The following is a 27,814-nucleotide window of genomic DNA, read 5'->3' as shown; positions in this document are numbered from 1 at the left end:
CCATAATTTGTGATTAAAGGGCAGTAATTAGTCTTTACCCTATATGACTATTGTGCATGCGAGTAATTCATGCTCTTTAATTATAGATTATTGTTTAGAACAATTAATTCTTTTTTCCTTTTTCCTAATTTTTTTTCCTGAATTTAGAGGTTGGCACATGCTACTTATATGATTGGATTCCAAAACCAATATACCAAAACTAATCAATTGGACTAAATGTGTTTAGAAATTGAAACATTTAGCGCTATATTTATTTTTGTCCAAATCTTTGTTTGGATTGCATTTTTATGAATTTTTTATAGAAAAATTACTATAACAATTTGATATATGTGACGTGACGTAAAAAAGCGATTGAAAAATGTGTATACAGAAAATGTAGCAATTTTTTCTTTGAAAAATTGAAATCCAAACACACCATTAATATTGTAGTTACCCCAAACGTTTGATACCAAAATTGTAATTTTTTCCTCTGACAATCTCCAAGGCAAGTACTATGATTAGTCACTAGGTGTCCGAACGGAACGATTCGCTACCCGGACCCTTTCCCCAAGAAAACTTTTGTTGTTCTGTCTTGTCCGACCCGTTTTTCCCGTCCCAGCTCTGATGACCAATGACCAAATTCCACCCAATATTCCTTATGAACAGGAAAGTCCTCTAGGCCTCTCCTAAACTGCCAACTGCCCTAATCCAGTTGCATCATCCCAACAACCCTTAAATGAGTGGCCCCACATGACGCTTTTAGTCAATCCTCCAATCTTAATCTAACTCCACTTTTCAAAATTTTAAAAAATTTTTAACTGTTATTTTCGACCAAGTGACTAACCCCCTTGTGGCCACTGGCCTTTGGTTCAGTGGTCATCCCAAACCTTCTCAGGTTCGGTGATGCGAGAGATCAAGGGTTTGAATTTTACTTCTCATAAAATTTATCATAGTATATGACGGTCTTCAATGAGTTTGTTTGGATAAGAGTTTATTTGGATGATTTATTTGAGATATTTACTGTAGCACTTTTTGTGATGTGATGTGTGTGAGATAAAAAGGTGATTGGGAAGATAAAAAGGTGATTGAGATTTGTGAGGTAAAATTTTTTTTTTCAAATTCTCTCTATCCAAACAAACTCATTGAGTCCCCTCCCCCTCCCTCCTAGAATAGACTAACTTAGGTTATAGAAATTCTATCGTATCGATAAAAAAAAAAAAAAAAGGACCGATCCCCTTATAAAAAAAGGGTTTATCCATTAACTCCCGTGTTTGTTCTAATTATGTGTGTGCGTGTTATTTTCAGCTTCTGATAAAAAGACCAACCCCTCCCTTTTTTTTAAATTTGTTTGAATTGCTATTTTTCAGAATTTTTGTATATATAAGATAAAAATTTAATTAAGATATGTGTTCACGAAAAAAATATAAATTTTTTAATTAATTTTTCTTACATTGGCAATGTATATATTATCTTAGATGAATAACAATTATATAAAATTTAGATTTAAATTTAATTTTTACACATATATCATAAATTTATCGATAATAGTCTATACACAGACAATGCATATAAGATTCATTTTATTATTATTTTTTTTTTTGAAGAAAGATGGCTTGCTACTGCTACTTGTCAAATAACTACTATTCCCTTACTCTTCACTCCGCCTTCGTACCTTAGTAGTTGTAATAAGACCCTCGGATAGTTTGACTGCTTAGCCAATCTCTCTCCACCATCACCGCCGCCGCCGCCACCACCACCCACGACCACCGTTAACCACCTTGGGTGGTCATTTTTTTGTTAGTGATGATGGAACCCAAGTTCACCGGAAAGCCCATAACGGCCCACAACGCTGTTGACCTGGACCAAATGCCAGACACTCCCAACCGAGGAGCCCACCACCGCCGAGCCCAATCCGAGACTTTCTTCCGCTTCCCTGACCTGGACGACGATATCCTCTTAGACGATGTTGTCGTCTTCGACCTCCCTCCAGGTCCTTCTCTTTCGTCAGATGCTACCCTGCTTCAGCCAAACAACAATGAGTCGGGCCGGGCTCAGGCCCAGGCTCAGGCTCAGGCTCAGCCTGCTAGGCTAATTGAGAAAAGTCATTTCAGGAGCTTATCCGTGGACGCTGACTTCTTCGAGGGTTTGAATTTTGGTGCCTCCTCGTCCTCCTCCGCCGACGGGGGAGGCGGAGGAGGGTCCGCGGCTGCGGGTTCGGGGGCGCCCTGGGGCCCTCGTCATAGGCATAGTAGTTCCATGGATGGGTCGTCGTCTTTTGCTTCGGCCATGACGACGTCGTTTGAAGCTATGATGGCGGATTCTGATAAGAAGACCGCGGGAGCAGATAGACTCCAAGAACTTGCTTTGATTGATCCTAAAAGAGCTAAAAGGTTGCAACTTTTTTAAATTTTTTTTGTATTCTTTTTTCATTTATTTCAGTTCGATTTTATATTTTCGAGTTTTGTTCATTTACATTTTTTTTTCTGGTATCAATAATTTGAATGTTATTTATGCGAGCCTTTTATTTTTTTATTTTTTTTCTGGGGGCTCTTAAATTTGGGATGTGATATGGTTTGTGAGGTATTTTATTGTTTTGAAATAATTATTCGAGTAGATAGTTGTTAGCCTGTGTTTGGTTCCTCTTGGTGGATTGGAGTTGCTTAATGAAGAAATTTTGGCTACTTTCTCATTTAATATAATTCCAATGATTCTGATAGAAAACCAAACAGAGACTAATTTCATTTCTAATATTCTTTTCAATTTGTATCTGATTCTTTTCTTCTTGTGTTTCCTTTATTTGGGATCTTGTTTTTGGTGAAAGTTGTTTATTTTGTCCAGCTTCAAGACAAGATGAGACCCAGAGTTTGAACTATTGGCCACATGTCATTCTCTAGATGGTGACATTTCACCACTTGCAATAATACACAGATACACAGAGATAGAAACAAAAATAGCTGTCTAGTTAGATGATCACTTGACAAGGCAGTGCGAACTTGGTTTTGCTCTTAGAAACAGTAGCATCTTGCAATATCTGAGTTAATTTGTAATGAAAATTTATATCATCAACGTTAGCTTACATAAGTTGTAATTATTTACATGTTAGTGCTCTCACTTTATACATTATTTTATAGGTTTGAACCATCTATTCTTTTCTGCATGTTTGATAGATTTTTGTGTGTGTTATACAGCTATTTTGAGGATAAAAATGTTTTCTTTCGCATGCAATATTGCAGGATTCTTGCAAATAGACAATCTGCCGCACGTTCTAAGGAGAGGAAAATACGCTACACAAGTGAGCTTGAAAGGAAAGTACAAACCCTGCAGACAGAAGCTACAACGCTATCTGCACAGGTCACAATGCTGCAGGTGTGTGTCTTTATGTTCTTATGGAAATTTTATTTCAAATGCTTGAAATCGGATAACATGCATTTTGAGTTAATCCATATGGTTGCCTTTGTTGTGATTTTGGAGTTTATGTTATCATCAGAGGTCAGTCTGATCGTGTAGATATGAAACAGACATTTTTGCAATGTCTCTTTCACATAGAAGTCTTAATTCAACAGCTTTGTAATTTTGTTTGGTTGCTGCTAGTAAGTATTGCTCCATAAATTGACAAGGGATGTTGTAAGATTACAAGGTGTGCTGAGAATATAAAGGATTTAGTTTCATAGCTATGTTGTTTTTTCGTCTTGTACTTTAATCTGATTGGTTTTTTCTTGTCACTTACTGTTTCTGTATAGGCTTTTAGAGTTCCTTGCGTCAATCTTCACTTTACAGTGATATTTCTCTTTCTAGTTTGCATGTCATACCACTATTGCATGGTGCATGGTCCTCAGTTATCTGTTTAGTACAACATGTATATTGTTGTTTTGGGAGGAAAGGAAGGAGGAAAAGGACAATTCAAAAGATTATTTAAGAAAGTTTGAACACTAAAAGAAAGTGAAAGAGTTTTTTAAAGACAATGTATTACTGTTCTTTTATTGCTCTGACTTATCCTCTAAGAACCAAAAAATGGAAGAGAAAATTCAATTTTTTGCTTCAGTCCTCTGCCTTCCATTCCCCAACAACAATAATTGTAGCTCCAATTTTTCTTTTTTTTTCATTGTCTACAAGTTGAGAAACTTTATAGAAATCTTTTTTTTTTCCATTAGTTCAAGCTGGTGTAACTTCCTGAATTCGGAGAAAATGACTTCTTTTAGCAGCTGAAGACAATTTCATCTCAGAAGATGGAGTCACCTCCTCCTCTGAGATTACAGATGAGAGATAATGGGAAAATTCCATAAGGCACATGCCACATTTAAAACTATAAAAATAAATTAGAAGTTGCTGCAGCAATCTAAGAAGGAAGGAGACCAAAATGCAATACAAGTATGTCACCACAATGATGATTTAGGCACCCTAAATTTATGATATATCACATTGGAGACAAGTTAAGTCGTCAAATATCTACTCCTTCTAATCCTTAAAACAAAATAGGATGATGGGCAGGAGTATTCTGAGATTTTGTTTTTACTTTTAATTTTTTTGCGGGTTGGGATTTTTTTTGGGGGGGAGGGGGGCGGGGAATGTGTTCTGAGATGGTTTTGGCAGGTAGTTGGTGGAAGGAAGTCAAGATAGTCCTGGTCGAGCTAGGTAGGATAGTGTTGGGTGAATAAGTGAAGATCGAAAGGAGATGAAGCAAAGGAAGAGTGGCGAAGAAGATGGCGGTGGGCACAAAAAATGTGGTGGAAGAGTTTGGGTTTTCTGATGTGATTTTGAGGGAGAGGACAATATCTGAGTCTTTTTGGGGAAAGGAAGATGGGTAGGACATTGAAGAAGGTAATTAAGTACGTTAACTTTATCATGTTCATAGCTTATGATACATCTGTCACCAATTTGACAGAGTTCAGTAGTTGGCCTATTTTTTGTGGAAATTGACTTGAGGGCGTATAGACACAATTGAAGCTGAGGGAGCAATGTGTTACTGACCTTTAGTTTAGGCTGTTTTAGTGCATTTTATCCTTTTCAATAATGAAGCATGAGTAGAAAAAAAAAAAGGTAAAAAAAAAACCATGAGGAAATAATTGTATTGAAGGTAACATATAAATAACAAATCAGTTGTCTTTCTACTTTAAAGCCATGTTATGTTCCTTATTGAAAAGAAACTAAATGATGCAAAATTGCTCTAGTCATGGTAATGGCTTCATCTGCGTGTATGTGGACCAAATTTTTAGAATTAAAGCTCCCCAAACTTAGTACCTCTTTTCTTGAAGACTTTTGAGTTGTGAAATTGTTTCTTTCATGAGGACCAGAAGCATATCTAAATATCTGCTCAGACTCTTTCTATCAAGGAAGTTAATTGTTTGAAGAAGTTTCAGTCAGCAAGAAAATTTAAATTTAAAATTGTTCAATTTTTTCTTTTTTGGTTTATGTCTGATTATGCGGTGGGGAAGGACTGGAAGGATTTTATCTTTCCCTTATACGAAGGGTTTCTCTGTCTAAATATGTCCTTTAGTTTCTTTCCTGGAAATTGTCAGAATATGGAGTGACATGTCAGCCTTGTATGAGCCTTTTTGGTCACACTTTTCAGCCACTTCAGGCAGTGACTGGAGGTAGAGTATGCTCCACCAGGGTTGGAACCAGAAAGTGTACGTTGAGGGGCTAACTATAAAACGTCTAATCCTAAGTATACAACATAAAATAATTTTACATTTTTTCAGGGACAAAAGCTTGAATTTTTAAGGAACATATTTAAAAATTTTCAATTATTTATGGAAGGCAAATTGAATTTTCTTGAACTGCCCCTCTCCCTCCCTTGGGGTCCGCCCTCCTTGAAACTATGCTTATGTTATGGCTAAGAGGCTGTAAAGGCAAGTTTGAATCTACAGTGTTCACCAATACTTATGGTGATTCTCAATGCAAAGCATCTAGCTAAAGTACAGAAAAGTTACATTGGTTCTAATGGTGTATGGTTACTAATAAACATCTTCTGTAGTCAGAATGGTTATATTCTAGTTGTAATTGTCATTGAAGAAGCAGAGCACCAAACTTTCAAGAGGAGAAAAAGATCTAATTTGACAATGTCCATCCATATATTCTGAACTTTTGTCAAAAAGGAAAAAGTGGGGCCTTCTACAAAGAAAGGATATGTTTTTGCAGATACGAGTTCTTTTAAGTACTCTTTTCCATCAGAGTTGTAAATTGAAGAAGTGTGAAAACCCATGCCTAGTGTTGATGTAATTTTTTGTTCTGCAGAGAGACACATCAGGGTTAACTGCTGAGAACAAGGAACTCAAGCTGCGTTTACAGGCTATGGAACAGCAGGCACATCTTAGAGATGGTAAGCATAACAAGGACTTCTATTCCCCCCCCCCCCCCGCCCCCAACAAAACACACACACAAAAAAAGGCCCCCACCAAAATCCAATGATTTTGATAAACGCATCTGTATACCTCTTACGAAAATGAAGTGTTGCTGGAGTCATGTTTGACTTGGATTTATAAAATTAAAAAAATTGGGAACTATGAAAGTAAGACCAGCCTATAGTTTCTAATTATGTAAGATGTTGTAGGTTCATTGTGCATATTAGAGGAAGAAGCAAATTGTTTTATCCTGCAGATGCCTCTATTGTATTTTTTCTGTCTTTGTTTCTCTTTTCTTTTCACTCTCAACTGTGTTATCTTTTTTTTTTCGGTTTCAAATTACATTCTAAATCACCCCCCCCCCCCCCCCCCCAATCTCTTTCTTTCGGTTATACTTCATTATAACACCGTCTCCTTAAAAGTTTCTAGTGCATGAATTTCCCCCTCTCATTCAACCAGTGTAATACAGTTTGATCGCTAATTCCATTATATCCAACTTTAAAAGATGTCTTTGCGTTGGATAAATGGTACTGCACCAATCTCCCTAAACATTACCCACAACTGCCCTCTAGACCTGAGTTTGCTTCCCTGCTCCAACCTCATGCGGTGAATCTCCCCGAAAAAAGAAAAAATAGGAAAAAAAAGAAGAAAGAGCACCACCTCCACTTTTTTGCCAGCCCTGCCTAGCTGTCCACCCCTTGTGACCCACGTCCCCCCCTCTCCCCCCAAAAAAGGAATCAGGTGTGAACCTGTCTCCTGGCCCCCATGCTCATTGGCCTTACCCCTTGTCTATGCTTAAATTACCCACTTGTCTATAAAAACAGGCACACCAAGTATTAACTGGCATAAACAATATCCACACATCTTGACCAATTGAAACACATTGTCCACAAGCTGATACAAGAAGATTAAACACCCAAGCACTATATCTGATATACAAAAGGTTAGTTCTTGGAATTTGTTAGCAGCTAAAGTGTGGTGTGTATGTGTGCTTCTCTGCTGTTCTTTCTGTTGCTGCTTTTTGTAGAGGTAAAGAATGACAAAGTTAAGGGTGAAGAGATCAGGGTTGGTATTGTAATAGATGCCGCACTTTTGTTGCCCTTAAGATAGGTGCTGGCCCAGCACCTTTTCGTGACTGAAGCAATACAGAGCACTAAGTACCGTCAAGAGATAAAAGCGCTATGGAGCACGAATGTTTTTCTGAAGTGACCTGGTTATTGTTTTAATATGGGTGGATTCATGCAATTGGGATGTTTACAACTAATCGCTGATATATTCACTGTGTACATCATCTACAGCACTGAATGACACGCTGAGAGAAGAAGTGCAGCGGCTCAAGATAGCAGCTAGCCAAATACCAACTGCCAACGGAAACAATTTTAACAGAGGAATGCGACCACAATATTCCTCCCAAGCACAGACCTTCCATCACTTCGGCAATCACCAGGCAGAGCAGCACCAGCAGCAGCAACAGCATCACATGCCTCAGTCCACAATGAACCCGGGCTTTAGTACACAGCCCAAACCTAGCTTCCTGGATTTCAATCATAAGGTTTAGTACGGTGTCCATATTTCACGTGGTGGTTAGGTACTGAAATGTAATTGGCCGGATAGAATCTTGTATATGTTACATGTACTGCAGGTAAAGGTGGGGTAAGATTGTACTTGCATGCTGACCATCTGTTAGTATTGTTGTAGTGAAGCATAATGGTGTAAGGGGGAAAAGATATAATGCTGACCATCTTGTTATGTTTACTTATCAAATGATATAAGCAGGTGATATTTGTACTTAGAAAGATATCTTGTGATTCTTGTCTACATCAGAATAGCAATTTATTAGTGTTTTGTATGGCCAGTCAACAGATTAGCGCTGAGCTACAAGTCACCTCTTCTTTTGTACCCAACATTAATGGTTGATGGTTCCTTTTGCCCATCTTTATCTTTTCTCCAGTTTTCCGCGATCAACTTGGTATGCCTAATGTATACAACCAAACTTCCACACAAGCGCGGCCCAAGGAATTTTATTCGAAATTACGAAAGCTAACTCGTACACTTGAGCCAAGAGTTCTAAATCACTGCCATGGCAGTAGTATCATGGTTTACTTGAGATTTTAGAACTTCTGTATCATGACATTATCATAGCGCCAAGATGGTAGTCGACAATAGATTCTAAGAGACCTCGTTGCCTCTGTTCATCTTTGAATTAATCAAATTCCAATTTTCAAGTAATTGCTATACATTGAAAAATATGATTGAGTGTTGAATTATACTAAGCACAGGAAGAAATTCAGGAGAGAATCTTCCATACAATAAGCTGCGTGTAATCTGAATCTCATCAGTGATTTGCAGCATTTGCATTGGTTATTATATTATCCTCTTGCAATTTCGGGTTTTCGACAGCTATCAAAAAAAAAAAAAAAAAAACGTCTTTTGTCCTAAACATCTTAAGATTTTGTCAATGACTTCGTTTATTCCCACAAAAACCAAATTTGTGTCCAGAATTTCCAGTCATTGTAACCCTTGTCCAGATTTTTTTTTTGGGTTCAGTTCTCTTTGGAACTTACTATAAGATTTGGTGAAAACACCCTTGTTATTCTCGCATTTTCCTTCTTGGAATGAATCCAACAAAATAATTTGGCGTCCAAAGTGAAATTGTTCTCCAACCTTTCTTCTATGTCCTATTTCCCGAAAGGTAATGAATTTCTACCATCTGGTTCCATTCAGAACATAAGAAGTACTAGGTAAATACAGTCAGAGCACATCGACTTTTTAACTTTTCAGTACAGCCAACACATCTACAAACTATAGCAAGCTTGTAAACTGCAATCAATCATCATGTAATAAGGGGCAAAGATGGAGTTACGAGAAACTAAAATTAGATAAAGAAATGACAATTAACTGAAAGAAGGAAATCATCCATGGCCGGAAACAGGTCATTCGATGCAGAAAATTTCTTGTTTAGCTTTTTCAAGCACAAAAAACGTTACAAATCATGGATATGCATTATTATAAAGGACCACCAGGATCATGCTTTGCCTACTTATACAATGTTTCTACCAATCAAATCCATCAAGTGATCCTCCAAACCATCTTCTACTCATCCAACCATTTATTTATTTCTGCTATAAATTCTTCAGCAACCGGTAACTACATCAAGTAAGATATCATATACACAACATGCTTTTAGCCCACCCTTGGATTTTTCTGAAGCAACTATAACAAGGCTTCTACAATTTCAGATCCATCAAATAATAATTCTTTGCAACGTGTTCTATGCTTTTCGAATCAGTTTCTCCACACAAATCTTTCAACAATCCATAACCAGACTACATGTTAAGCAATGAACACCAGATGCTTTTAGCCCAACCTCAAATCTTAAACAATCATTACAAGATCTCTACTAATTAGATTTGTCAAGTAATCTTCTACATCTTCAAAGCTCTTTGTATCAGTATTTTTTGTCTCGTATGAATCCTTCAGCAATTCACAATTGCAACAAGTACCGAATCATGAACACAAGATGCTTTTACCCCACTCTGGATCGTTATTTAGCAACATCTTTCAGCAATCCACAACTGCATAATGTGACAAATCATGAATATGACATGCTTTTAACTCTTTCTTGGATCGCTCTTTGTCAACTATTTCTATGCTTCTATTAATTAGATCCATCAAGTAATCCTCTGCAACATTTTCTAAGTTGTTCCAAGAAGGCTTTTTGCACAAATCCTTCAGCGATCCACAACCAAGCTCCTCAAACTGGCTTTTTGTATAAATCCTTCAGCTATCCATATGAATCCTTCAGCAATCCATAACCACATCAAATTTTATGCTGGAACTTTTTCATCTTCTTGAAATGCTCCAAAGTAAAGAAAGCATGGCTTCAAATGATCTGGTAAATGCTTCTAGCTCAATTTTAGGATACCCTTGCACAATGGCAATAATGCTAAGGTCTTGAGCTATCTGCATCTTGTTCCAACCAATCTTAGTTATTGTTATTTCTGGTCGTCAACCACATTTGGTCAAGAAGACCAGAAATGACAACAACTGCAAGAGGTAGTCCTTCACATTTTTAGCTAATTGCTTTCCAATTTCAGAGTGTTCCACGAGACAGCCTCCTCAAAGAACCAGCCTTTTCCATATAACTCCCAACTTTCATCGTTTCAGAGGAAACGAAGAACATGAGGATTGCTATTAGATTCATCGTGCAAAGCCATATGACGAAGGGACTTGTGAAGAGGATTCTACTTCCATTGCAATCATCTGGAAGTTGTCACATTCTACCTTGCTCCAGACGTCATCCATGACTATGAGGTACTTCCTTACAGGACTCTTCAACTAGATCTTCATCACTCATTTTGATGGTGTCAGTGAATAAGATTCACCATATTATTTAAAATCTCAAGCAATAATTTCCTTTTCTCATATACTTGAGAAACAGAACACCATGCAGGAAAATATGGAGTGATGTATAACTGAAGCATTTAAAACTCAAATTCTTCACTAGCTGAAGTTGTTTTTCCAAATCCAGGTATGCCAACGGTTGATACAATATCTAGGTGCAATGATTCCCTTCTAAGTTGGTTGATTATAAATTCAAGTTGATCATTGAGCCCCACCAAGGCTGTAACCCTAATTGTTTCTGATTTAAGATGCGTCAAGAGCACCTCAATTTGGCATTTAACAGAAACAATGAAATGAGTCCTGCAGTTCAAAAGCACTCTAAGGTATCCCAAGAGAAAATAAATAAAGCCAAGTTCATGAGCCCTGGGCCAATTAGAAACTGATGACCTAAAATCATGGAGATGCGTTGTTGTGCCCTCCTCAGCCTTTACATTCTTATTTTTTTCAATCAGAGAATCAGAAAGCAATCTGTTCATTTTCTTGACAGTGGCAAGAAATACTCGGAGCAATTGCAGCCTCTCATGAAGGCCTAAAATTTGTTCCTTTGCAGGAACCATCAAATTGGCCTTGTACTTCAGTTGCTCCATCAGGAACACCTCTACTCTAATAAGCTTAATCATTTCAAGCAATTCCGAAAGCATAAGAATGGTATTCTTACTTGCCTTGTCTTCCAGCATCCAATTGAAATGAATCAAGAAATCCAGAACTCCGGCCTCCTTGCCCACTCCTTTGATGACAGACCAGATCAATTCCATCTGAGGTAGGACTGGTTTCAGAAAGGTCCACGCCAGACGAAAGATCCCAACTTGACCATCCACAGATTGGATGATATCAAGAAAAGGGCTGCTTACATCTTGAAGATTCAGCAGAAGAGAATCCAAATTGAAAAGAACAACACCATCAAAACATGGGATTATCCGACCCAGGTCTTGACATGTATCAGGAATTTCTTCACGAGTCTGAATTGCGATAGAAAGGTCGAGATATGATTCCATAGAAGAAGAGCTGAATCCAGCTCAGGCCCTCTAGCTATCACTCAAGAAGAGCAAAGTCATCAGTACAAGTTGAAGACTTCAGCCATTTTCTTTAGACAAAATTATCAATCTTGCAAGAATTTTCCTGGAAAGAAATGATGATGAATTGGATACTAATGGTCAGTGGTTTATAAAGATGCACAACTAGGTTTGAGGTAATGAACGATCTAAATTTCAGATCTAGATTTCACTCAAATCCAATAAAGTCAATTCAAGATCTAGATTCTTGGTCTTTTTTTTTTTAATTTTTTATGCATCCAAACATTTTTTTATCACTAAGCAGGCCTAGTGAACAAAGTTGTCATAGATCCGCATATATCGGTTTGATTTTGCACCTACCTTTCGTGGTGGAGCCTGGATCATTGATCATTTTTTGACTGACTTTTTGCCTTTTTAATCTATCATGATTAAAGAATTGCCGACTGTTTTGTTTGTTTCTTCTTGTCAGACGCGGATTATTAAGACTTGAACTTTGATCCTCAGCCGTCGAGTTTGTTTTTATTAGTGATAATTTGCCGGATGGATTACAGGAGTTTGGAGAAGAAGGGAAACCGAAGGCGTGAAGGTTTTACTGGTACAAAAGCCACGTTTTTCCATTTGGAGTCCTTCAAATTCACGCCTTTAAGTTTACCCAATTTTTTAAACCTTTATATTCACAGGAATCGAGCATTCGTCCCTACCTGTCAAGGTTTATAGTATTACACCTTGAAGTCCTTCAACTTTTTTAAGTAATGATTTTAAGCCCTAAAACAAAGCACCTCTTTCGTATTCGTTTTTAATCTTCGCTTTACCTAGTGAGACAAAAAATTTGTAGGAGTAAATGAAGGAAATGATACAATTACTGAGAAAAATAACAAGAGAAGCAAAAAACTAGATTTTATTTCTGTGTAAAACTGACCTAATTCATAACATGAAACTGTTCTATTTATAGACTTCAAAACAGTTCTACTAACTCCACCAACTACTCCACCAACTCTACCAATTCCACCAACTCCATTAACTAGGTTGAACAAAGCAAACAAGCATGGTCAAACTAACAACAGGAAATATTTCTAACAGGAAATTAAACCTATGAATAAAATAACTAACCTATTAATTTGTCATCATTAGTATGTAGTGGCACAACTTAGAAAAATCAAGTACTTGTTTATGGGCAGAAGAGATAACAATTGGACACTAATGATCTTAGATCAGAAAGATGCACAACAAAATGAAATGATGAAGCAATCCCAGATCTAGATCTCACTCAAATCCAACAGAGTAGTCAAGTCATTGGTTTCTGAGATTTTTATTGTATTAATTTTTGTTAGCATGTTGTAGTAATTAATTTAGTAGGTCTAGTAAGTTAATCATCTTCTTTGGCCGGAGTATTCTTGGACAATTGACTAATTATGTTCACTTATTATATCCCTTTTCTTATCTTACAGTGATTCAAGAATTATTACACACTGCTGATTTCCTCAAACAAAACAACCACCAGGAACTTGGTCTTTCGTATACCAATAGTCAGTTTGTCTGCATTAGTGTCAGTTTGCTAGATGGAACAGGAGAGAAGAAAGGGAGATGAAGGCGTTGATATTTCGCAGCTTAAAAAAGCCATGCTTTTCCATCCATCATCTAAATATCCGGCGTGCTTGCATAAGAGATTATTTAAAATACTTATTATAACATTTTTTTTTTGTGATTTGATGTATTTGATATAAAAACTATTGAAAAATAAAAAAATTAATTAAAATTTATATTTATAATATAAGTAAAATAATATTTGAAATAATTTTGCTATCCATGCACACTCATTATTATTTTTTGCCATAACAATGGAGGCACCTCATTAGGTGCTGGAAAGGCAAAGGCGGGAGAGTGTTAATGCTGCAAAAACCACGCCTTCTTGCATTCTCAGGGGAAAAGAAAAACGGCGTAAGCTTGCCCCGACTCTTTAAAACGTTTCCTCACGGCGTAGGCTCTTACCAGATTCCGCTTTTTCCGTTTGAGCCTGTTTTCAAATGATAAAGGCGTCCGCTTCTAAAAGACAACAGAATTATGCTTTCAAGTCCTTCAACTTTTTAAGCCATGGATATCCACCCCCAAAACAAGGTCACCTTTCCATATTGCAAGCGACAAACACGAAAACCTCTCTTAATCATCTTTAATTTTGCTAGTTGAAGTTAGCTCATTTTTGTTTAAAAGATATATTCAATTTATTCACAAGTATCACACTTAATAGGCTCGATTATTTCTATCTTGTAGTTGTAGACTTGTAGTGTAGTGTGTGGCAAAAATGATGAAGTCCCTTATTAGAAAAAAAAAAGAAAAGAAAAGATATAAACGCTAGTTAATCTCTATGCATCAAAGTTTGTAATTAATGTTTCGTAGAATAATGGTTGCATCAGAGAAAAAAGATGTGTAATCCATGAGCATTTTTGGATATTTTACTTTCATTTGTTATACTAATTTTTGGCATAAATGCATCCTCTGTAAAAAAATTTTAATCGATATATATATATGTGTTTATTCATGTTTCAAATGCTTTAATTTGCCTTGCAGTATAACCATTCAAAAGATTTCATAGAAGATGTAAAAGGGCTGTATTTCTCTTTGCAGTAATACAATTCTTTGCTGTCCCTCCTGCTTATTTATTTATTTTTCTGATCATAATTTCTCTTCTCATCTGATCGTATTTATTATTATTATTTTTAGTTATTGTAAGTGGGAGATATTGAATCAAATCTCTTGCTTATAATCCCTTCCACCTTGTCACCTAATTCAATCCTCACCCCCCTTCCCGACCCTCATTTCATTGTCATTTTAATTGATATTTTTCAAGCTTTTATCTTTAATTTCAAATAAGTTTTTCTAAGTTCCTTATAACTTCATCCTTGATGTAACAGAAAGTGTAATATAAGATCCAAACTTTTTTAGATAATTTGTCTTTGATTCTCTGCTGTTCATGTTGCTTTTATCAGGGGTAGTTTGTGGGATGCATGACAATAATGAAGGCAGACAAAAGGCGTTAATATGTTTTGTAATACCCGGTGCAACCCAATGAGTACAAACAATTTCACAATGATGCACAAAAATATATCAAATTTAAGCACAATAAAGAAAACTTAATTAAAGAGAAAAGATAAGAAATGCAAACCAAATATCAATCCAATAGTCTCTTCAATTGATGGCGATGCTAACCAAGATGTACAAGTGAATGTTCACTCCTTCCTCACCCCAAATACTCTTTGGTTGAGCCAAGGAGTTTTACAACAATTCTAGTTAACCCTCAACAACCTACACTTGAAAGATCACTCACCCAATTAAGAACTATTTTATACAAATGAGGCAACCTTCACCAAGGTTTTACTACTCCAAGTGATAGGTTCACCTTCACCAAGGTTTTCACTTGAGCAACCTCACAACCCAACTTTCCCAACCCCTTATACAACCAACAAAGAATCTTTCTACTCAAAAATCTCACTTGTAAGCTTGTATTTTGTGTTGGCAAAAGTCCCTTGTCTTCTTGTGCTTTGGGGTTTTTATAGAAGGTGAGAAATGGCTCCAAAAGACTCTCCAACGGTCAAATATTAAATGCTGTCAAAACTAGCCGTTGGCCTGTCGGACGTCCGAGACCTCCTGTCGGACGTCCGAACCCTGCGTCCGAACGTAGGCAGAGAGTCATCAAATCTTTGCGAAATTTCTCGGACGTCCGATGCGATCGATGTGCGTCCGAGGCGTGCGTCCGATCCTTCCGGACGTCCGATGCTTCCTCACGAGCGTCCGACAGAGTTTCCTTCTTGATGTTCTTCATCCTTTCGGACGTCCGATAGCGTCCGACATGAGTGTCCTGTTTTTGCTTCTTCTTTTATGCCACAAGAATCTATTCTAACAAATTACTCACATAAAAATATTAGCCCAAATCTACATTTTGGTTTGTTAATCATCAAAACCAAGGATTGATCGACCAAGGTCAACATGTTTCTGTTGGTAGAGCCACGCTTTCTCAATATGTATTCTATATTGACCATATCTTCTGGGTCATGCAACGATTAAGGCCTTGAAAGCGTCTGTTCACTTGGATATTACGTTAGCCATTCCCTATGAGACTTTATATTACACCTTAGGTCCTCCAACTTATTAAGGTAAATATTTTAACCCCCAAGAGAAAGCCCCCCCCCCACCCTTTGTATTCCATTCCATGCTACAAAGGTTGAAGATCAAACTTACACCTCCTGAGATTACTGCCTAAAATTAGTTATATTTCTTCAACAGATGACTCTAAATTGTCCAACTTTGTCACAGGTAATCAACGCATGATTAGGAGAGGAGTAATTTATTCCATCTTAGTGTCCAAACGCAAGAGTTTCTTATGCCCAAAAAAAAAAAAAAAGAATGTTGATGCTTCCAATGCTAGTTGATTCTAGTTGATGTTTGTGATCCTCAATAAAAGAAATGTTGCTTGCTTAACTCTACCAACTATTCTCAAATTTTGTGTAATTTAGGAAGAAACTTCTTTTGTAACTGAAACGAGTATGGAGTTACATGCAGTGTCAAGAGCAAAAGTGCACTTAATCCCAAGAAGGCCATTAGACTCTGGGGCAAGAAGGTTTTTCTGAAAGAATTGGTTGAAGAATTAATTGTGTTAAATTGGACAACTAGAAAGTGTGTCTGTAGATTGATATGATACAGACATAATTGAAACAGCAAAATCTGATTATGGAATATAATCAGAATTTGTTGTGTTTTTTCTATCCCGATATCTTTTATAGTTTGCAACTGATTACTGAACTAGCACTGACTGAAGCATTGGCAATTGAAAAAAGGTGCTGCAGCTTAGTGTAGAAGCTAGCCAAATACTCCTCTCAACCTCATGGCTTCCATCTTAAGAGAGAAATGCTACCACAATATTGCTTCCGAGCTTGGACTTTCCTTCATATCTTGATTCCTTACCCTTCTTCATCCTTTCTCCAAATTTCTGCTGCCAATCTTGTCATTTGGTTATGACTAATTGTTGCAATATCTTGGCTGTTTCACTTCATTTTCACACTTATTTGTTGATATAGTTTCCCTGAAGCAGATAGAATCAAAGCATGGTGTTTAGCGGTCAATTCTCAGCCAATTAATCCTGTAGTAGAATCCAAGAATCGCCAATAAAATCTTTTCAACTCCTCATTTTTCCTGAGTTTTAAGGATGTTCTTTCCTGAAGGGAGGGAGTGATGTGTATATAGTATGGTTTTTCTTTAACTTTATTCAGAATCTGCTTGCCAACACTAATTCTAGTTCACAAAATCTTTATATAAAAATATAGAAACTAACTCAAACATATGAAATGAGACCTACGAATGTAGTACTACTATATATCATGCTTTTCTCAGTTTGAGGTTTTCAAACCGATCGAAGATGCATACTATCTCAATCTTCAACAAGAAGGTTTTTCTGAAAGATTTGGTTTAAGAATTGTGTTAAATCGGACAACTGGAAAGAGTTATGAAACAACATAATCTAACTGTGGAGTATAATTAGAACTCATTGTGTTTTTGTTGTACCTCGATATGTATTATAGCTTGTAACTGATTACTGATATATTAACTGTGTATATGGCATCCAACACTGATTACTAATACGGTCATGCCCTCCGTCTCAAGGGAGGTATGCTACAATCATAATCCTCCCAAGCTTAGACCTTCCTTCCACAACTTTTCACACTTCTGCGGCCAATCTTTTCATTTTGTTATGACAAATTGCTGCAGTATCTTGGTTGTTATACTTCATTGTTACACTTATTTGTTTATATAATCTCCCTGGAACAGATGGAATCCAAGGGTGCTTGGCGGTGAATGTCTCAGCGAATGAATCCTGTAGTAGAACTCAAGAAAAGCCAGAAAAAAAAAAAATTGCTGTTCTACCTTTTTTTTTGGGTCTTCCAAGGATGTACTTCATTGGTGAAATTGCTATTATCATACAATTCTTCTCTTTCCGGAAGGAGGGAGTGATATGCATAGTATGGTTTTTCTTTAACTTTATTCAGAATTTACTTTCCAAACTAGTTCCAGTAACAAGATCTTTAGAGCAAAATATAGAAACTAACTCAACCAGACCTATGAATGTAGTACTATCATGCTTTTCTCAGTTTGAGGTTTTAAAACTAATCAACAATGATATGCTATCTCAATCCTCATCAACAGAGTACTATGTTGGTTTATACTAAATGGAAAAGAGCAAATCAGAGAAATCTTGAACACAATAAGCTATGTATAATTTGAATTGCAGTATCAAATAACATAACAATTTATTACACCACATGCTTTTACCCCACCCTTGGATCTTTCGGAAGCAACTATTGCAAAGCTTCTACCTATTATATCCATCAAGTAACCCTTTGCAACACATTTAAAGCTTTCCAAATCACTTCTTTTGTACGAATCCTTCAGCAATCCATAACAACATCATGTAACACATTATGAACACCACATATGTTTACCCCACCTTGGATCTTTCTTTTTTTTGGATAAGTAATATCGCATATTTTTTAAGCAAAGGTTACCAGACTTTCTACCAATTAGATGCATCAAATCAATCTTCCGCAATATCTTCTATGCAGTTTGAGCCAATTTTCATTTTTCAGATAAACCTTTCAGCAATCCGTAATTGCATAAGGTATCGAATCATGAAGACGACATGTTTTGGCCTCATGTTTGGATTTTGCTTTGGCAACATTATTTTGGCATTCCACATTTATAGGACATGCTTCTACCACTCTTAAAATCTTTCTGCCGACTAGTGCCATGCATCTATCGATTTGATTTGTCAATTAGTCTTCTGCAATGTCCTCTAAGTGCTTTGAAACCGTTTTTATATGAATCCTTCAACAATCCATAACAACATTTGTCTTCTGGAAATGCTCCAAGGTAAAAGAAGCAGGATTCAACTCAAGTAGTTGATGCTTGCAGCTGAATTCTAGAATGACCTTTCATTAAACCATGAAGCAACATTTTGCTGAAGGACCATGACGGTGTTTATTCAATAAAACTTATTTTTCCAAATCCGGTCATGCCAACAGTATCTATCTGCAATGATTCCCTGGTAATTTGCTTCATTGTTAATTCCAGTTGATCATTGAGCCTCACCACAACGTCAGTAATAGTAATTGAGTCTGGTTTAAAATGCCTCAAGAGCACCTTAATTTCGCAGTTCATATGAGCATTTAGATCAGCCCGGCAGTCCAAAAGCTCCCCCAGGTTTCCCAAGAAGAAATCACTGCTGCCAAATTGATCATTCTTGGGCCAATTAGACACTGAAGACCTTGCAACATGGGGAGGCCTTGCTCCGGCCTCCTCTGCCTTCGCATCCTTAATCTTTTCAATCAAAGAACCAGACAGCAATCCATTCATCTTCTTGACAGACCACAGAAATCCTTTGCAGAATTTCAGCCCCTCATGAAGGCCTAAAATTCGTCGTTTTGCAGGGAAGTTCAAACAGGTCTTATACTTCATTTGCTCCAACAAGAATACAGCTACTTTAACAATCTTAAACATATCAAGCAATTTATAAAGCACCAGATTTGAGTGATTACTGACCTTGTCGACCAGCATCCAATAATAATGAAGCAAGAAATCCAGAGCTTCCCTATCCACTTCTTTGATAAGAGACAACATCAGTTCCATCTCAAGTAGGATTTTTTTCAGAAAGGGCAATCCCAGATGAAAGATCTGAACTTGACTGTCTATGGAGAGAAGGAAACCAAGAAGCGGATTGACTATATCTTCATCAATCAAAGAACTTCATCTCCAAATTTTCTTCAACATAGCCAACAAGAGAATAAGAATACCTTGAGGATTTTGTCAGTCTGGCATGAGCAGCTGCCAAATGAATTTTTGGCCTGAAAAGATCAGTCGCTCTTGGGAGTTGGCACATAATCTATGAGAAAATACAAGATCGTCGAATGAAACAGCTTTGCATCTTCACAAATATCAGCAAGTCCAGATCGCAAATCGGTTAAAACCACAGCTTCAAGATTCATCAGCAAATGTTCTGAAAATGAACTCTGGTTCAAAGGTAAGTATTTGACTCCACAGAAAAGCTGACTCCCACCTCGGAACCTCTAGCCAATTCAAAGCGCAAATCGACACAAGTTGATGCTTTTGCCGTTTTCACTCACAAAATCACTGTCTTTTAGGGCATCCACAGTGATATTATGACGTGTAATCCACGTACCACGTCAGTATCACACTTTCTCCTCTTATATTACACTTTCACTCACAATAGATTACACTTCACAAAATGTAATAGCATGGATTCATAATTAAATCAAATATTTATTTTAATAATGCATACTCATATCCCATAAATAAACAAGTAATTTTTAAAAATAATTTTGTTACTTTTAAAAAATAAAGTACTAACTTTCATTAAATTTTTTATTTTTTAAAAATAATATTATTAATTTTTAAGTTTGAATAATATATCTTTTTCTATCTCTCAAAATAATATATTGTTATTTTTTCAAAAATAATTATGCAGAAAATTAAACAAATATTTGATACCTCAAATGCAAAGATATCATAATAATCCATACTTAATTAATAATTCGAAATGTAATTAGTTGAACTCTATAACATAATATTACATAATTTAAATCAAATAAAATACAAATAATAACAATGGGATTACAATAAAATGATTATAGTGGGGAGCCATTACACCCGCATTGTGACTGCCCTAGTACCACTTCTTCACCGGCACAAGTGATAGCCAAATTGGCACTAAAAATATATGGACTCTGAAGATGCACAGCTTAGATCAGGCGATGAAGAAATCCCTGATCCAGATTTCACTCAAATCCAATAGAATAGTCGACTTGTAGAATGTTAGGTGGCGTTTGGATTGGAGTCAAAATAAATAGATGCGCAAGTGTATCTAAATTTTAAGGTATATAGTTATAATTAATGTTACCAAATTAAGTACTTTTTAAGTGAGTTTATGACAAAAATAGTTAACTTTTCTCCCTTAACTAATGGTAGAGATTTTTTTTTTTTTTTTTTATATTAACAAACGAGAGGCTAGGTTCCTCTTATTCTGAAGTCAAGAGGAGTGATTCCTGAATTTTATAAAAACTAGAAAGGGAGTTAATATAATTTACCTTATACTAAAACATAATGGAAACTTTTTTCCTTTTCTAATTTTTATGAAGGAGCCAGCGGTAGAATGTTCATAACTTGTGATGTAATTTATCATTTTCAATTATGTATTGGTCAGTAAATAAGAAGGCTTAAAAATATAACGTGTATATAGTATCGTGCGCACCTTTATAGATATAAAAAAGCTAATCCAGTGTAACTTTTGCCAAACAACAAGTTGGAAAATTAAGTATATTTTTCAGAATCAGCATTTTGAAAAATTAGGAATGGATAATATTTCGCTGAATTTGGTTTTTAGCTCATTAAAAAAGCAGTGGATCGGTCAATTTAGGTGTTATGGACTTTGCAGGATTGTAATTCATTGTTCAAGTTAATCCCTAAATAATCTTTTATCAACGTCCTATGATACCCTTGAGGTGATAATTATGTAGGTGATATATAGATTATGGGCAAAATAGTCGATTACAATTGAGTCTGTTTGGTTACCATAATTTTTAAAAAAGAATTTTCAAATATTATTTAGATTTCATCATAAATACAATTTTTAACTATTTTTTTAATCTCACATACATTATATCACAAAAATTAAGATTAATTTCACTTTGCATCCTTTAACTATACCTAAATTTTCACTTTAGTCCCTAAACTATAAAATTTGTTCTACTTAAGCAAGATTTTGAGGAAATGAGCCAGATTTTATACTTACATGGGTATAATTTAGGGACTAAAGTATGACTAATTTTATACTTCAAAGATTAAAAATGGAACATGTTTTCAAAAAACTTTAGTGACTAAAGTAGGACAAGTGCTAGAGTTTAGGGATTTAAATATCTCACTTTGAAGCTATGTTTTGAAATTCGGATGGGGCAGCGACTCCATCTACCTTAAGGATCAGAGGTCAATAGGTTCAACCGGTTAGATCAGGGTCAAATCGGATGACGTTATAAATATGTCATAAATATATATTAATAATATATAAAAGTTATCTTTAAATTGGTGGTTTACAACTTCATTTACATACTTGATAAGTTTAGATTTAGTTCAAAAGATTCAATTTAAAAACTTTAAAAATTATAGGTGAAAATATAACTTGGAAAATATATTAGGTTATTTTATACTTTATTAAAATAATGAAAGGCCAAAATGCAATTAACATAAACGTTTAGGATATTCATCCTTGCTAACAAATATCAAACCTAATTCATCTTCTTTTTTGTTCTTTCCGCCGTCAATTCCCCCGTCCTCCTCATCTCCCCCCTTCACACACACACACACACAGACACTCACTCTCTCTCTCTCTCTCTCTCTCTCTCTCTCTCTCTCTCTCTCTCTCTCTCTCTCTCTCTCTCTCTCTCTTAATCTTCCATTTTTCTTCTTCTTTCTCTACCCCAGGACTCTATTTTTTCTTTCATCACACACAATAAACAAACATGGAAACTTTCTCTTTTCTTCATTCTTTTCTTTTCCCTTCCTCTCTCTTCTCGTCTTTTTTCTATTTTTCCTATTTAATATGAAAATTTTCAAGAACTTGGAGAATTTAGAGAATGGAATTTTTCTCTTAATTTGGATTCTTAATGAAACATTTCAAATTCAATAAAAAGAACAATTCATCTAAACCATGAATTGATCTCAGATTCAAGCAAAGAGGAAGGGATCTCCCCCTTTTTCTCTATATTCTATAAATGACAACAGAGTTGGAAGAAAATGTTGTGTGATCATGGCGTAAATCATGCTACAATCTCCAAGTGAATTGCTTGACATTGACCATTTCATTTGGATTTTTCAGTTGTTGGAAAGTTGCAGAGGTACGAAACTCTCTACATGGTCAGAGAGAGGGGGAAAAAAAGCCATCAGGATAGAAAAATGGAAAAACCGGCTCATACCACTGATTTCTTTTATGTTTAATGTTTGAAAAATTTTTTTTTAAGGAAATTAATGTTTAAAATTCAAGTAGTCGCATAATTTAATGGGTATGGCTGGAGGCAGTTCTATTGCAATAAATAGGACGATGGAACAACAATAAAAATACTTGCGCAGACAACGACGCCCCTCAGCACACACATGTGAAGGAAAGAAAACTTTTTCTAGCACTTGTGCAAGTTAAAAGCCGGTTTTGCTGGTTTTCGATCAAATCCGGATTTGACCAAATTTTTTGACAACTGGTTTTTGAGGAAGATTCGAGTAGAATATCTGATCGGTTCATGGTTCGATCAGTCAGACCGATTAATTTGATTCGAATTTGAAAACATAACTTTAAAATTTAAGAATCAAAGAATGAGTTGGATGGTTTGACAAAGAAAATATAAACGAAAGATCTCGAACTCAACTCCTGCTTACACTAGAGAGAAAGAGAGAGAGAGATGGAGAGAGAAAATCTTAACAAGTTGACATGATGAATAGAATCAGAATGAAAATGGATTTAACCTTCTCCATGAATGCTATACAATCCACAAGTTACGTTGCTGCCGAGGACAAGAAACAAATGAAAAAAAAAAATCTAAACGTACTTGCTTAGGTGTATATTACCTGCTATTTAGATTCAATTTGATAAATCTTTCACCTATAATTGAATTAAAGTAAAGAAATTTTCACCACATGGCTTCATTACTTAATTGTAGTGTTTATGATGCATCCATATATTTGATTTCTGTACTTGATTTTAATTCTCCCCACCAATTTTTTGAAAAGTAAAGTACTCTGTGAGTAATTTTGATAAGAATGGAGTATTAAATAATCCAAAAGTCTCTTATTTAGTCATTTAGTTCCTTTGAAACTTGTAATTTGTTTTTTGTCAACTAAATTATTTATGAGGGGTGTTATCAAGAAAATAAAATATATATTATTTCAACACAAATAGTAGTATGATACTAGTTAGTTTGGCTATTTATGCTTTTTAACTAAAAATCTATACAGGTTGCCCATGCACTTTCTATTCAAATAACGCAGACAATGCTTGTTTCTTTCTTTCTTTCTTTTTTTTTGTCAAAATGTCATCATTGTATAAATTAGAGGATTAATAGTTACAATTTACTTACATAAGACAGGCATCTGCCAGAGAATCAGTGTGTGCTTCTTTCATAATCCACACAGGAAAGCTTTCCTTCCATCCACCTAGTATCATCATCAACAAGGTTAATGGCGAATTTTGCCAACCCGTACAACAGCGATTACAGTCCCTCTCAATGAAGGTGAATGAACATAGCCAAAAGGCCCGACTTAGACATAAGATACCATCTACCAGCTTACATTTCAAGTTAATTCTGTCAACTAAAGCCTTACAATCAGAATAAACCAGAATTGAAGTCGAGTCCAAGTCCATTGCCTTGAGCAGGGCAGTCCTGATTGCCTCAGCTTCCAAGATAGCAGCAGCATCATCTCTACTGTTGTTGGAAATGTGCAGATGGTAACGAGGCTGTGATTGTGATTCTTCACAGCAATACCAGTACCCCCTTTGTTCTGGATTTTGTTAGAGGTGGCATCTGTGTATACAAGCACTGAGTGTTGGTTCTGGAGTGCTCTTAGCTCTTCATGCCTTGTTGTGGTTGGGCCCGTTTCATCCTTTTCCATTTTCCCCGGGCTTCCAAGCTGTTTGTATTCATACCATTCATCCATTGCCTTCTCGGTGATTTGTAGCCAGGACTTCAAGCCTATCATTATTGAAGTTCTGCATGTTTCTGGCTTTCCATATATAATTGTCACAGAAAATTTGCTGTGGCTTCGATATGGCGCAGTCCATCTGCCCTCCTTCTAGCTTCCTGTAAAGCTTCCGACCAATTCCAGAATTTGCACTTGTGTCCATCCCATTTGATTGGAAATGTCCTCCATGCATCCTCTCTTGCTTTACAATGAAACAATAGGTGCTCTAAGGTTTCCACTTCATCTCCACAGCATTTACACCAAATCTCCCCTTTACCTGTTCTGCTGTGAAGTTCTTTGTTAGTAGGCAAGATATTGTGTGGAGACATTTCCATAAGAAGTGCTTCAGCTTCAGTGAGGGGCGGAGGGAAGGGGGGGGGCCAGGGGGGCAACCCCCCCTCCAATTGTTAAAAAAAAAATTTCCAAGTAAAAAAAATATTATTATTATGTTTCCCTCCCCCCAAAAATTGATCAAAAAATTCACTTTGCCCCCCAAGGGCGCAAACAATAATGTCTAAAAGTTATTTGGACTTGGTCTAAATAACAGAGAATTGCCACTATTTTCTTAACAGAGAATAATAGACTTGGTTCAAATAACTTACCTACTATTTTCTGAACTTCACAATTGCCGTTTTGAACCAATTCACCTCTTATTTCCTTCTTATAGAAAAGCCTCAACTTTCGACTCCCAACTTCAATTCCCTTTTCGATCTCCAGTTTTTTTTTTTTTTTTTCATTTCAAAATACAAGCTAATACTCTATGGCAAAGAATTGTAACTCCTCAGTTCTCACCCGAATTTTTTTGCAAAAGTTGAAACACGCGGCTTTGAAACTAGATGTACAAAAAGCTCTAAAATTTCAAACTATTACCATTTACCAGGTTAGTTTGACATTGCATTTATTTAGTGAAATGTGGGTGTAAAAAGTTCGCCCGCCAGTTGTTTGATGAATTGCTCGAGAGGGACTTGTATTGTTTTTCGTACTTGGCCTTCTGAATTCGGGTGATAAGCATTTATTTTAGTTGATTCTGAGATTGGTTTTCTTTTCCAATTTTCATACTAATTTTATTTTGAGGATCATGTTGGCTTTCTTGGGTGATGGCCGGGCTTTTCAGTCAGGCTGAATGGCCAAAATTTGTAAGGGAATTAGGGAAACCAGTCTTTTGCATTGGTCAAATTCCCATCTCTATAGGCCATAACCAACATTTCTCAATCAATTTTATTTAGATTACAGGTTGTTTTGTTGCAAATATAGTGGTAATGGCCAACAGGACAATTGATTCTTTTTTCAAGAAAAGACGTCTAGAACCAAGTGGAAGTGGAGAAACTCCTTGTCCTCTTCGTGATTCTTCTCCTAAGCATCAAACAAAGAAATTTTGTAGAGCTGAATCATTAGAGTTTGATATTTCATCCATAAAACGTGATCCTGGAAAGCGAAAATCCATTTGGGAATATCTAGAGCATCAAAGGGATAAGATACAGAGAGCATATATTAAGTTTGGGCCATACCAACCTGAGCTTCCGATTGAATCAATGGTTGTTGACAAGAAGGGCCGACGTTTCCTTTTCTCTTGGTATAAATTGTTTCCAGATTGGTTGGAATTTTCTCCAACAAAGAATGCTGCCTTTTGTCTTCTTTGCTCACTTTTTCCAAGCCAACGGACTGTTTTGGATCAATGGCCTTCACAACTAGTGAATTTAGATCATGGAAGAAGGTAAATAATGGAAAAAATTGTGCTTTTTTAAATCACATTGGAAAAGATGCTAACTCATCACACAAAGTGGCAATGCAATGCTATCATGTTTTGGGAAACTCATTGCAACATCTTGATGAAATTATTAAGAAGCAAAATTCTGAGCAGGTTGCAAAAAATCGGTTGCAACTTCAAGTTTCCATAGATGCTGCAAAATGGTGTGCATTTCAAGCGGTGGCTTTTAGGGATCATGATGAAAGTTTAGATTCTAACAATCGAGGTAATTTTATTGAGTTGATCAAGCATGTGTCTTCTTATAATGAAAAAGTGGCTGCTGTGGTCCTTGATAATGCTCCTCGAAATGCATCTTATACTTCTCCTACGATCCAAAAGGAGATATTGTCCATTTAGTCGAGCAAGATACAAAAGCATATTCGAGAGGAGATTAGTGATTCAAAATTTTCTATACTTGTTGATGAGGCTCAAGATAGATCAAAAAGAGAGCAAATGGCTATTGTTCTTAGATTTGTGGACAAGCAAGGCTATATTCGAGAGAGTTTTTTGACATTGTTCATGTGCACGAAACCAATTCCTTGACTTTGAAGAAGGAGATATGTGATGTCCTTTCTCGCCATAATCTTAGTGTGCAAAACATTCGTGGCCAAGGAAATGATGGAACAGTAACATGCATGGAGAATGGAATGCACTGCAAGCATTATTTATTCAGGAGTGCCCCTACGCATATTATATTCACTGTTTTGCTCATCGACTGTAATTAACATTGGTAGCAACATCTCAAAAGGTAATTCCTATGGAACAATTCTTTACATACTTGTCTTTTCTTATAAATTTAATTTCATCTTCTTGCAAACGTGTGAACTATCTTAGAGTTGCTAGAACTGCTAGAATCGCTGAATTGATTGCTATTGATGAACTTGAAACTGGTAGGGGTCAGAATCAGATTGGTACCTTAAAACGGCTAGAGACTACAAGATGGGGGTCTCATTTTAGTTCTATTTGTAGCTTATTCACAGAATATGAAAACATTTGCTCTGTCCTAATTGATGTTATCAATTATGGAAATACATCAACTCAAAGAAGTGAAGTTGACAGAGTTTACGATTTCATGACATCCTTTGATTTTGTTCTTGTAATGCATATGATGAGGGACATTTTAGGATTTGCACAAGTACTTTCTCAAGTTTTACAATGCAAATCTCAAGATATTTTAGATGCCCTTAAATTGGTTTCAGTAACAAAGGATCGACTTCAAAGTTACAGAGATAATGGATGGAATGAATTGTTCACCAATGTAAAGACATTTTGTGATGCACGAAATATAGAGATGCCTGATATGAATGTCATTTATAAAGCAGGTCGAGGAAGAATTCAAAAACAAAATGATCCAATTACCATGGAGCATCACTACAGGATTGATGTGTTTTTGGCAATGGTTGATTCTCAAATACTTGAAATGAAGAATAGGTTTAAGGAAGATGTAATAAAGTTGCTTATTTTTAGTTCAGCATTGCACCCCAAAGATAATTTTCAGGCTTTCAATATTGAACAAATTTGTGAACTTGCAAACAAGTTTTATACAGCTG

At 36.1% G+C, this 27,814-nt stretch overlaps 2 protein-coding genes across 3 annotated transcripts; one reads left to right on the top strand and one right to left on the bottom strand.

Moving 5' to 3' along the window:
• Positions 1-1,600: 1,600 nt before the first annotated feature.
• LOC113714897 (transcription factor VIP1-like) lies at positions 1,601-8,116 on the top strand. The gene is made up of 4 exons (XM_027239031.2): positions 1,601-2,369; positions 3,213-3,345; positions 6,214-6,298; positions 7,619-8,116. The coding sequence occupies exons 1-4, from the start codon at positions 1,783-1,785 to the stop codon at positions 7,876-7,878; spliced, it is 1,065 nt and encodes a 354-aa protein (XP_027094832.2). The 5' UTR covers positions 1,601-1,782; the 3' UTR covers positions 7,879-8,116.
• Positions 8,117-9,239: 1,123 nt separating this feature from the next.
• Positions 9,240-12,251, bottom strand: LOC140015652 (uncharacterized). Of its 2 annotated transcripts, none has more exons than XM_072068393.1 (2): positions 12,098-12,251; positions 9,240-11,753 (listed from the first exon to the last, which is right to left on the bottom strand). In XM_072068393.1, the coding sequence occupies exon 2, from the start codon at positions 11,717-11,719 to the stop codon at positions 10,805-10,807; it is 915 nt and encodes a 304-aa protein (XP_071924494.1). In that variant the 5' UTR covers positions 11,720-11,753; positions 12,098-12,251; the 3' UTR covers positions 9,240-10,804. The 2 variants fall into 2 exon arrangements, with proteins under 2 accessions (XP_071924494.1, XP_071924493.1); XM_072068392.1 differs by having other exon boundaries at positions 9,240-11,843; positions 12,098-12,240.
• Positions 12,252-27,814: the final 15,563 nt, after the last annotated feature.

Source organism: Coffea arabica, chromosome 10c, assembly GCF_036785885.1.
Source record: "Coffea arabica cultivar ET-39 chromosome 10c, Coffea Arabica ET-39 HiFi, whole genome shotgun sequence".
Taxonomy (NCBI): domain Eukaryota; kingdom Viridiplantae; phylum Streptophyta; class Magnoliopsida; order Gentianales; family Rubiaceae; genus Coffea; species Coffea arabica.
Note: the sequence above shows the minus strand (reverse complement) of the source record. Positions and strands in the feature narration are given on the sequence as shown.